Source organism: Neolamprologus brichardi, chromosome 10 (assembly GCF_056152115.1).
Source record: "Neolamprologus brichardi isolate AB-2024 chromosome 10, ASM5615211v1, whole genome shotgun sequence".
In the NCBI taxonomy this organism is placed as follows: Eukaryota; Metazoa; Chordata; class Actinopteri; order Cichliformes; family Cichlidae; genus Neolamprologus; species Neolamprologus brichardi.
In genome coordinates, this window is record NC_142113.1 from 33987499 (window position 1) to 34000000 (window position 12502).

Below are 12502 nucleotides of genomic sequence, written 5' to 3' on the forward strand. Positions count from 1 at the left end.
CCGTCAGCGTGAGTTTGTTGTTCTGCTCTGAGGTCTGACAGTGAATAAATGTGTTATTAACAGAGATGAAGAGACTGTGTCTCTGAAACATGTCAGTAAGTCACTACACAAAGTTTAAACAGGTAAAAAAGCTTTTTTTTCACTTCATGTGAATTTCCCTCCTTTTAAGGAGCCCTGAACTCAACATGTATGAGCTTCTGTTTTTCGTCTTTTGACCTCATTTAAAACTCAACTGTTTAAATTGTATCAAGGATTCATGTTTGCATTATTAGGGGCGTGGCCTCTGTGGCTGCAGCTGCTAGCTTCACCTGAACTGGACCGGTGGAGGGTGTTTGTGCTGTGGGAGCTTTGTAATGACATCATGTGACCAATAACATGGCTGCTGTGACTTTAATTCAATTTAATTCAAGTTTATTTAAAACGTGCCAAATCACAACAGCAGTCGCCTCAAGACGCTTTATATTGTACAGTAGATACAGAGAAAAACCCAACAATCATATGACCCCCTATGAGCAGCACTTTGGCGACAGTGGGAAGGAAAAACTCCCTTTTAACAGGAAGAAACCTCCAGCAGAACCAGGCTCAGGGAGGGGCGGGGCCATCTGCTGTGATTGGTTGGGGTGAGAGAAGGAAGACAGGATAAAGACATGCTGTGGAAGAGAGACAGAGGTTAATAACAGATATGATTCAATACAGAGAGGTCTGTTAACACATAGTGAGTGAGAAAGGTGACTGGAAAGGAAAAACTCAATGCATCATGGGAATCCCCCGGCAGCCTACATCTATTGCAGCATAACTAAGGGAGGATTCAGGGTCACCTGGTCCAGCCCTAACTATATGCTTTAGCAAAAAGGAAAGTTTGAAGCCTAATCTTGAAAGTAGAGATAGTGTCTGTCTCCTGAATCCAAATGTGTGCTATGTCTTCTAACTGCCACAGTTCACAAAAGCTGCTCCTCAGGAGGTCAGTGTTTCACCTCGTCACAGTTTGAGTTCATGTTTGTTGAACTGCCTCACAGCTGAGTGTGGACCTGTGTCTTACCTGTGCAGCACACCTGTCCGTCTAACAGCAGGTGGGCAGGGCTTAACCCTCACGCTGTTTCAGAAACTTTTTTAGAGGATGAAAATATTTCAAATATTTCTCAACAGAAGTCCGGTGTTGCCTCCACCCAACACACACACGCGCGACAAATACACACTCAGAGTAAACTTCCTTAAACTTGCTCCACTTCCTCTCGCTCGCCTCTCGGACTTCCTCCTCTACTTAAGCTCCGCCCGCCCGCCTCGCGCTGAGATAGAGATCCGCTGTCCCTCTCGCACGCACACACTCACACACACCGACACAGGGAGCGGGACTGAGCGGAGCTGCGCGCCCGGACAGGAGCACTGATGACCGGTGAGTCCCTGAGCTTTACTCGCTCCGAGCTCCGGATCAGCTGAGAGTGCGTGTGCGTGCGTGTGCGTGCGTGTGTGTGTGTGTGTGCGTGTGTGCGTGTGTGTGTGTGTTTCCTCCTTCTGTCAAAACTTTAGCGGGTTATTGATTCCGGCTTTAATTCCCGTCAGCTGATCGATTTTTCTCCTGCAGCGGATCGATAACCCGTGTGTGTGTGTGTGTGTGTGTGTGTGTGTGCGCGCGCGCTTATGTTTGGAGGAAACTGGAGATGGAGTGCGACCACTCCCTGTGTGTGTGTGTGTGTGTGTGTGTGTGTCACTTCTTGTTTTGAACTTGGTGTTAAAGATTCCTCAGAAACAATAGCCGATCAGTGCTGATCGATACCTGAACAGCTGGTTCTGCTAAACTCTTGTTTATGTTGAAATGACTGAACTCAAAGTTCGTCCCTGTGAGAGTGTCACAGCAGTGAACACGCGCTATACCTGAGTAACGACTGACTTACTGCAGCCCACTCGCAGTGTGCCTGCTGCTGACAGGCCAACGGCCACAGTGTGAAGCTTCAGCTTATTCAGATTATTGTGGATTATCAGGGGAACGAGCGGACACAGTACCTGTGCTGATGTTACCTGTGCTGATGTTACCTGTGCTGATGTTACCTGTGCTGATGTTACCTGTGTCGTCTGTGACGGAGCAGGTCAGAGTTTATTGAACTGAACACATCAGTGATCTGCTGACAGGAAAACATCTTTACAGCACAGACTGTACACAAAAGATGGACATAGGCCTCTGACGTCATGCATGAGGTTTTTTTTTTAAATTTCACATTCTGAGTTTTTGGTTATTTTTGTAGCAGGAAGTGACCATATTTGGACAAAAGGGTAGTATGCTAAGTTATCAGCTAATGCTAGCTCACTTGGTTATCAGACTGCAGAGGAGTGACACTCACACACACTCACACCCTCACACACACACTCACACACACACTCACACACACACACACACACACACACACACACACATCCAAGCCTGGTGGTGAAGGCGAGACTTTCACATGTGAGTCAAACGTCTGTAGTTTGGTCTGAGTTGGCGTGCTGGGCGGCGCTCATCTTGCTTTTTGCGGTTTTAGCTTGAATCTTCTCACAGTCTTGGATGAGTGACGTGTTGTTTGGTGCCCGGTTGTCCCAAACCGGATCTGCTGCCTCCGTTGTCCTCGCAGTCTGGTGCAATATGATTGGTTCTTGTGGTTCACATGAAGAAGTCAGTTCAGTTTAATGAGGTGTTTTTGGTTTGTATTTGGTTTAATCCCAGTCATCATTAACCTGTAGATGTCTGACCGTCACTAATTTCCACGTCTGAGGTTCATGAGTTATTCCTGGAAGTATCTGCAGAGAAACACTAATGTAACACGGCCCTGATGTAGAGTTCAGGCTATAATTCTCCAGTTTGAATTTTCATGACATCGAAGCTGCAGCAGGAACTCGTGTTGTCACCTAGACGACAAAAGTGTGAGACGGGAAAGTCGCAAAAATCTGTGTCAATGCTGGAAAAACACAACTACTCTTGTCCACGGTGACGTCACGCAGAGCATCGGCAGCTGCACGCGCTCAGATGTGAATCAGAAACATCACAGTCAGCTAGTCGAGGCACCCGGGGCTGAGACAGGAAGTCAGAGGGCGGCGGTGTCAGTGCGGCAAAGCTCGTGACCCGGGCCCACCGCTCTGTTGTTGGGTCATTGATGTGGTTTGATCTTGATTGGTGTGATGTTGGTCTGTTTGGTGTTCTGGGCTCGTGTGGGTCCATCCCTGTGCTGGTGGTGCGTTCAGGTGTTTCGTGGACACGTGTTTTCACCTGGTCTGGACGTGTCACAGCAGGCGCCGCCGTAGTCCTGCTCGGCCTGTCGTTGTGTGTTCGGGGCAGCGATGCTTGCTGGGATGTTTCTGGGTGGTGCAGGCTCGGTGCAGGTTGTTGTTTCTGAGCTTGGGGTGCAAATAAGACTGAAAGCGGACAGTTTGGACGCGCCGGCTTCGGGGACACTTTTCCTTCATACCAGCTGCTGCTGGATGAAGAGCATGGCGGGCAAACCCTTCCTGTTTCGTTTCACCACAGACGGTTCCTCTTTGGCAGTCGGAGAGTCTGTCAGGGCGAGGACGAACTGTGCCCCGCCCCCTTCTCCCCCGATGGGGGGGCGCTCACGGTGAGACTCGATGGCCTGTTTCTGTGTTTGTGCTGTCAGTGTGGTTTGGTTCAGCATCCCGGGGAGTTTGACGGCTCTCTGCAGGTTGGTGAAATATTCTCCTCTGCTTTAAATGTGTTTGCAGCCCAACAGCCAAGTTTGTTCTTCAGCCTTTTAGTCCCAGAGCTGTAAAAATAAAGAGTAAATAAGCTGAGAGACGAGTACGAACAGAAGAATCATCACCGACTGCTGCAGCTGTAACAACAGCAGTGTGTGTGTGGGGCTACAGCGACGCCCCCCAGGATCCAGAGGAGATGATGGATCATCCACGGCCCCCCAAGATTGACGAAGACTTGAGTCCACACGCGACGCCTCCAGCAGCAGGAGGAGGAAGAGGAGCGCGCACTGCTAAGGGGTCACATCAGTGCAAACCCAGATCCGGATCTCAGGGCTCCAGGTGCCCGAGAACCGCCCACTACCCAGCAGAGCCCCACCCCCCCGACACAGGTCGAAGCCACCCCAGGCCACACTGGAAAATCCAGCCATGCACCCGAGAACCATCAAGTACCCACAGCCCAGTTATCAGATGATGTTTAATCTATAAAGATAAAACAATTGAAGCTGAGAGATGAATCCTGCAGAGACGTTCGTCTGCTCACTGATGGCACGCAGCAGCAAAACCAGCACTTTAGTTTCTCTGGATGTTTCTGTGGCTGCTGTGTTTTCACGGTGAGGGCGGCGTGGAGCGGAGACACTGTGGTAGCAGCTGCAGCAGTGTGAGGATCTGTAGCGTGCAGCGACGCACAGCTGTTTGACCTGCACGCCAGCGTTCGCTTGCTTCATAACGGCAAGGACACATTTTTGTGCTCTGCCCTGTTTGCTTCAAGTTCCCCTTTTTGTCCTGGACGTGTCACAATCTGCTGCTGCTGTGAGATCCTGTACAGCAGGTGTGTTTGCCACAGGGGGGTTTCTCATGTTTGAAAGCCAGAAAAAGCCCGCAGAGCCGTGAGGACTTCTGTAAAAGTGGCAGCTCCGGTTTTAGAGACGTTCCCGGCTGTGGGAAGGCTCAGTTCCTCTGCGGCTCAGGAAGCTCGCTCTGAACCAGCAGAAGAAAATAAAAATACAAGAAAAGAAGACAGCTGACGAGACGAAACCAAAGCTCTTTGTTACTTCCTGAAACGCAGAAGCCAGAACACTCATAAAAGCGACGGCGGCCGCTGGTCACCATCACCACAGAGAAATGTTTCCCATTAGAGCCGGACGCCAGAGCCCAGCTGTTACTCTGCACCACAGTTTTCCATAACGTGCTGCGAGTCAGAGGCGCACGCCGTCTCACACTCAAACAAATGTAAAGAAGTCGAGTGAACATGGAGCGGCTGCAGCGCCCGATACACCAGCTGAGCTCAGCACGCGGCGAGCCTCAGCCTGACACCAGCCTGCAGTTTGCACTTCCTGTTCCCTCGTCTGGAAGCCCTTTTTCTGATCCGAGGTCTCTCGTCAAGAACGTCAGACGCTTCCACAGCAGGGGACAGGCTAGCAGGTGGATACATGAGACTACAGGAGGTGGGCGGAGCTTTAGAGGTGATGACAGTGAAGTCATGTTTGCAGCCCTGCAGTGTTTGTTTACAAAAATCATAAAGGTGCATCTTTATCTAGCTGAACATGTAGCTGTGACTTCTGTAAACAGGAAACAGGATTTATGGAAACATGTAAATAGAGTTTATGCAGCGAGCATGAAAGTGAATCTGAGCTGTGAGCAGCTCCTTCCTGAGAAACACTCAGAGCTCTTCTTTGGATGTTTCTGCCTGTGTTCTGTTCTCTGTCAGGATCAGTCAGAGAGACTTTATTTACTGTAAGGGGCAATTAAGATAGATGCCCCGCCCACCGTACATACGATACACAAACATCACATTGGGGAGGCCGGTCAGGGTAGGTAGCACTCGACCAACGAGCAGCGACCCGGAACCGAAACCATGGAAAATTCACAACATGAGGAAAGACGAGGAGAACAAAGACTGAGCTCCAACAGGGAGAACAGTTTGAGAACAGAAAAAAACAGCTGATGATAACCAGATGTTTCCAGATGTTCCTGCTGGTGGACCAGACTCTGATGGAGTTTGTAATTCAGTTTATCAAAGATCTCGGCAACAGTGACGACCTGCAGCTGGACCCACGACAGCCACGCTGCACTGGGACGTTCTCACTGGGACTGAGACGTCCTCACTGGGACTGGGACGTCCTCACTGGGACTGAGACGTCCTCACTGGGACTGGGACGTCCTCACTGGGACTGAGACGTCCTTACTGGGACTGAGACGTCCTCACTGGGACGTCTCTGATGAGGCTTCAGTGAGCAGTAGACCATCAGCCTGAAGGTCTCTCAGCTCCTGTGTCACTCGTCTCCTTGTGTCCTCCACTTGTCTCGCTCCCTCAGTTGTGTCATCAGTTTGTTGGTGCAAAAATCCTGTTTGTATGTCAAACGGTGTTTGTGCGACAGGCTGCTGGTAACAAAATGAAGTTGTGTGTTATGTGTGGACACCACGCTGGTCGTGCTTTATTGAGTCACAGCTCAGAGCTGTGGTTGAACTCTGTGGTCGGGTACGAGGGCCGAACTGGAGTGAAAAAGCAGCCAATGTCCACAGAGAGAAACCGTTGCTCGTGTACATTTCAAACATTGTGCGGCTGCTTTGAAGGAAAAGGTAAAAAACAAATGTGGGGGAGGCTCAAGACTTTTGCACAGACTGCATGATAAAGCTGGGCGTGGCTTCTGTGTCTCTGCTTACTGAGCGTGCACCATGTCCTGCTCCAACCTTTGTTACCCAAAGCTGAGTCGGTGACGTCCAGAATGTCTCCACAGGTGCAGTCCACCAACAGGTGACATCACGGAGGCTCCTCCCTTTCCCCCGATTGGCTGCGGGCAGAAGCGTGAGGCTGTTCGCCGCCAGCTCAGCGTCTCGTGTCTCTAACGGGTTTCTTACTGATGAAGTGTCTCCAAAAATAAAAGAGCAGATTCGCACTTTAATCACACAGTTACAGGAAGGCAGCGTTTACACGGCCGGCTGCAGGTCACCGCGCTCTGTTCTGCTTCCTCTTTTTGTCCTCGCAGTGCGACTCTGTTCCCCTCGCTCTGCTTTCAGGGGCGCGTGGCGTTAGGACGAGCTAAAGCTGCTGCGTTCACCTAGTGGACATTAGAGGAAGTGCAGCGTGATGAGTTTTCTGTCTGTGAAAGCACGATGATGATAGCGATGGTGTTGCCGTACGTGAGCTTGACGTGTTGAAATGAGCGCCACGCCTCGGCGCTCACGCAGCCTGCAGTGGAGTTCCTGCTATATTTCAACATGAAACCACAGCGGCGTGTTCCTGCTGAGGGCTTCCTTTTTTCTGAAGCTGCGAGCGTTACAACAGGACGCCGTTACAACACTCCAACAGCCGGGTGTGCTCCACCGGCGTCCTCGGCAGTAGAAGAGTGTCACTGCGTCATTTCTCTCAGACGTCAGACATGAACTGTCTGATAAACACATTGGCGAGCTGCGGCGGTCCCGTGACACCCCCATCCCCACCCTGACCACCCTAACACAGTCCCGTAGCTTCCTGTTGAAATAACGGTGAAAAGTGACTCTCCTACAGCAGCTTTGCATGACTCACTGCTTTAAATAATCCTTCTTTGTCTTTAAAACAAGCTGCTTTAGGCCCCACCTTCCTCTCTGCCGGTTGGGTGACTTCTGGAGGCCAGCTGATGAGCGATGCAGGCGTGCACAGACGTCTGGGCTCATGGCGCCGAGCGCTCACTGTGTTTGGAAACATTCCTCAGAGATTCTGGTCCATGTTGACATGACATCATCATGACATCATCAAACAGCTGCTGCAGATGTGTCTGAATGTCGCAGCAGAAATTGAGAGGAGAGGTTTGCTCTTCTGCTACTGCAGAGAGATGCTCAACAACCAATCACAGGTCGTCTTGGCCGTGTCTCTGTGTCTGCATGAGTGAAGTTGCTGCCATGTGATTGGCTGATTGAATAACATTGTTAATGACCAGCTGAACAGTACCTCGCCATCAGCGCTGTTTTCCTTCAGACGTGTACATGTTCTTGTGGCGCTACAGGGGTCAAAGGTCACAGCTCTGCGCTTGTGTCGATGCGAGCGAGAGAAGAATAAGCAGGAAAAGCGTGAGATCAGAGGTTAAGGCTTCCAGCAGCAGTGAGCTCAGCCGACCTCCACCCATACGGAGCGAGGGGAGGGTGGGGTTGGCGTCCCCAGAGTCTGGGCTGAGCCTCGCTCTCCGCCCACACATCTGGAGAGCGTCTGCAGACCGCCTGTTGTCAGCGCTGTCGGTCCTCGAGTCAGACTACGAAACTGAAACTTTCACTGATAAAAAAACCACAGAGAGGCTGAAACGCCTGAAACGACTGCGAGCAGCTGTGTTTTCATCCAGATTAGACGCACAGCTGGAGACGGCGTGCTTCACTCCTCTGCTGGTGTACGACTGTTATTACTGTCGGTGCCGAGTGAGCAGCGAAAGAGAAGAAGAGAGCAGCGCGTCATCGCTGGGCTGAACCTGGATATGTGGACATTCGTTTTGTGGTGTGAAAGCCTTTGATTCACCTCTGCACTGTGCACACAGACACAGGATGAAAAGAAAAGGAGGCAAAACGACTACAAACAGACACAAAACATGACGACGGCACACAGGCCGAACACGCCTCAGACCGGCAGCCCGTCTCATTATTGCTAGAATCACGTTTAAGATGAGAATAAAACAATGAAATGTTGCGTTTTGTTTTTTTGCTGCTCGTCATGGACACGCTGAGGTCATCATGCACTGCTTTCCTTTTCTTCTTCGTTGGTGGTGCTGCTGTTTTTCATCATAGACCGTTTTTGGAGTTTCTGTCCAGAAATCAGAAGTTCAGACACGATCAGCAGGATGAGACTGTGGAGTGAATGTGGGGAGGAAGAACTCCCTGTTAACAGGAAGGGACTTCCGGCACAGTGAGGATCAGGCAGGGGGCGTGTGGTTGATCTGATGCCCTAAAACCATCGAAGGCCTCGGTCACACAGACCTGGACACTCGTTCTACTGAGCAGTCGCTGCTTTTAAACCGGTCTGCAGGCATGTGTGTAAGGGAGGTCAAATATATGGCCCAGGGCCTAGAAGAGGCCCGCCAAAGGGTCCAGTGCACGTTACAGTTACACACTGTGACTCGCCCACGGTGTGTAACTGTGTTCTTCTTCTTTCTAGCGTTTTCATGTCTTCCTTTATTCCATCCATCCACCATTTCGTCGGCCTGCCACGGGGTCGCTGACCACTGGGCTCAAGCCTCATTGCTGTTTTTGCCACTGAGCTGTCGTCGGAGCGTAATACGTGTCCGCACCACCGTAGCCTTCTTTTCCGTGATTGGCGCGATACCGAGCCGCTTTCTGACGTCTTCATTCATGACTTGGTCCCAACGCGTGAGGCCTAGACACCACCTGAGCATTCGCATTTCCATCGTGTGCAGGGCCCGTTCGTGCGTGGCGGTGGCCGGCCAACACTCCGATCCATACAGGCCAACTGGGCGGACTACAGTCTTGTAAATCTTCGCCTTGAGATGGTCTGGCATTCGACGGTCGCATAACCCACCCGTCAGTTGACGCCACTTCATCCATGCGGCATTGACCCGTCTCTCACACCTCCTGAAGGATATCCCCGTCACCACTGATCATCGATCACAAGTACTTGAATTGGTCAGCCTTCTTCAGGTCTTCCCCGTCAATGTTAATGGTGCCATCAGTTTGGGGGCAGCTTCCACGTACTCGGGCTTCTTGATGTTGAGTCTCAAACCATGATCAGCCAGGCGCGACCTCCATTGCTGTGTGTGCTGGTGCAGCTCACTTCTAGATGGATCCGCTAGGAATACGACATCACACTGTGTTCAACGTGTGAGATTTTGTTTTTATGGGTTAATAGAGGCTAGTTTTACTGATCAGACGTGTGTGTGCGTGTCCGTGTGTGTGTGTGTGTGTGCAGGATAACATCTCTGCTTTGTTTGGAGACCGTTTCCTTCTGCAGCCATCATTTCCATAAACACAAATACTGACCTCCTCTCTCTCTGCAGGCAGATGATGGGACGTCACGTGTTCCTGAACAAACTGTGTTAACCGAAGGAAAACTGAGGAGTCTCTGACCGCGGAGCAACACCAACTAGCCAATCAGAATCTCTGAAGGTAAAAAAACAGATCATAGGTGTGCTGGTGTGGATCTGCAGTATGCACACATCAACATGAGCCTAATAGAAGACAAAAAGGAAAGAGTAAAGATACGATCTCACCACAGAAAGATAAACAATAACCTGAAGGAGGAAAGAATGATGCAAGACAGAATAACCAAGGTACCAAAGGTTTCCCACAGGGGACAACAACCTCTGAGTGGGCAGAAAAGACCCAAAAGAAAAACAACCACAAAGAGACAAAACATGAAAGAATAAAGACACCAGGTCACTGTGAACGAGCCAATCACAACCTAAAGAAGGTCAAAAGAGTCTGTTTATTCTTTATGAGAAAAGATGAGGTAACCGCAGCCAGCGGAGCTGCAGGTTGTTTCACATCAGGTCAGCTGTTTTTTCTGTGGTCTGATGATAGCACAACCTCACATTTCTGTCCTCCGCAGGTCACCGAGGGGCCAGAGGTCAGAGGTCATCATGCAGACTATAAAGTGTGTGGTTGTGGGTGACGGTGCTGTGGGGAAGACGTGTCTCCTTATATCCTACACCACGGGAGCGTTTCCCAAAGAGTACATCCCCACTGTGTTCGACAACTACAGCAGCCAGGTGAGTGCTCGCCCTCACCTGCAAAGGTCACCTGACCTCTACAGCAGCCCAATCACAGCTTTGATCTGATGATTAAAGAGTTCCTGAGTGTTTCTGATCACTGGCATGGGTGACACCACTGTGGAGTCACCATGTAGCCGAGTTAGGCAACCAACCCGTGAAAGTTAGAACAAAGCGAGTCCAAACACGACATCATCGACGGCCATGATAATGATCAGCTCGCAGGCCGGCGAGGCCGCCTGCAGCAGCTGCGTGTGTGTCTGATTAACAGCTGATAACAGACTGCAGTAAAAATCTATCCAAAGTAATACTGTGTGAGTATTACAGTACTGTGGAGTACCACAGATACACACTCACACGGCCTCCACCTTCGAGGTGGAGCGGGTCGTCTCCTCTCCTGCTCCAACAGCTCATGTTAAACATGTTTCTGAAGCTCAGGCCGCTGGTTCTGTGGGATGTGGTCACCTGGCAGCCAACCAGAAGACAGGGACCATAAAGGGGTAGGAGCAGAACAATGTCCTTGCACCATGGACCATGATCACATGATCACGATCACAGCTTTGAGCTTCAAGTTTGTCTGTGTGATGTGAGCTTCACTGAGTCTGAAGCAGGTGACTGTACCGGTGAAGACTCCGCCCCTTGCTCTGCCCCTCGCGTCCTTTGAGTCCTTCACACTGAAACCTAAAAACGACTTCACGTTCATGTTTTTCTCCCTGCTGGTAAAAATAAAATGTGTCACCTGGGAAACAAAAACCCCCGAATCTGAAATAAAACCGTTACCAAGAAACAAATAAAGTCTATCCAGCTACCGTCCACCAGGTGGGTCTGCTCCCGACACACCTGTGTGCTGGTCAAAGGTCAGCTGTGTGAGAACGCAGAATCGACCTGTGCGACAAAAAGCTGTTGTGGAGTCGGTGTCCGGCAGCTCTCAGCGCATACAGGAAGTTACAGCAATGCTCACTTCCTGTTAGATCAGATCCCGTCTCTGTGGCGCGTTATCAGAGCCGTAAATCAGTTTCTAAACATCAGGACGTCACACATGAGCCAGGAAGAGCCAGGTCCCTGTGCCTCATGCAAATTATATGCAAATAAAGGGGAAGTTTAGCCTTGGCCACGCCCCCAATGCCCCCCCCCCCCCCAATCCCACACACACACACAAAACTGAGATCTGAGAGACAAAGTTACAAACAACACGACTGTGAAACTTTCTGTCATAAAACCAAACATAACTTGACTTTGTGTGTGTGTGTGTGTTTGTGCGTGTGTGTGCGTGTGTGTGTGTGTGCGTGTGTGTGTGTGTCTGCTCAGGTGACGGTGGACGGCAGGATCATCAGCTTGAACCTGTGGGACACGGCGGGGCAGGAGGAGTACGACCGGCTCAGGACGCTCTCCTACCCCCAGACCAACGTCTTCGTCATCTGCTTCTCCATCTCAAGCCCCGCCTCCTACGAGAATGTCAAACACAAGTGGCACCCAGAGGTCAGGGGTCAACTCGTCAGCATCTTTACAGACTTCTGTTGGTTGACAGACGGACCGATCTTTGTCATTCATGCACATCGAAGCCTCAATTTTAGCATTTCTCCGCCGCCATGTTGTTCGAGAGGGTCGAGTGCTAATTTATCTGCTAATGCTAGCTAGCTTGGTTGCATCACACAAGCGCCTGCTGATCAGTAACATCCAATCAAAATCCTAGAATTTTATCAGAACTGGAGCCCAGCCTTCTCGTGCGGCTTAACCGAACAGTGGCCACGTTATTGGTCAGATCCTTTTAACTCAAAGTACCCAACAGGAACATGATTTTAGAGAGCACCTTCAAAATAAAAGCCCTGAGAAGTTACCAAGATTGTTTTTGAAAAGCCAAAATAGTTTTCTTTCTAGTTTTCATTTACTAAAGGAAAAAGCAGGCTTCCAGAACCTAACCAATCAGAAGAAAGCAGGTTTTTTTTAACTTTAGTTTAAAAAGGCCCAGTATGAAATAAATAAGACTTATTTTGAACAGTGAATCATGCAAAGCAACTCTAGTGGAGCCCAAGAATAAAATCAAAAGCTCTTTCCTGAAGCAGTCCAAAATAATAATGACCTTTGCTCTCATCACCAGGTGTCCCACCACTGTCCCGGCGTTCCCATCCTCCTGGTTG

At 50.2% G+C, this 12502-nt stretch overlaps 1 protein-coding gene across 1 annotated transcript in view; it reads left to right on the forward strand.

Annotated features, from left to right (window-relative positions):
• The first annotated feature begins 1274 nt into the window (after nucleotides 1–1274).
• rhogb (ras homolog family member Gb) overlaps nucleotides 1275–12502 on the forward strand; it is an 11981-nt gene continuing 753 nt past the window's right edge. The window contains exons 1-5 of the mRNA XM_087847645.1: nucleotides 1275–1393; nucleotides 9654–9762; nucleotides 10205–10364; nucleotides 11673–11843; nucleotides 12463–12502. The exon at nucleotides 12463–12502 is cut by the window's right edge and continues 753 nt beyond it. Of these exons, the coding sequence (XP_087703771.1) occupies nucleotides 10236–10364; nucleotides 11673–11843; nucleotides 12463–12502 (340 nt within the window). The 5' untranslated portion in view covers nucleotides 1275–1393; nucleotides 9654–9762; nucleotides 10205–10235. The remainder of the gene's footprint in view (nucleotides 1394–9653; nucleotides 9763–10204; nucleotides 10365–11672; nucleotides 11844–12462) is intronic.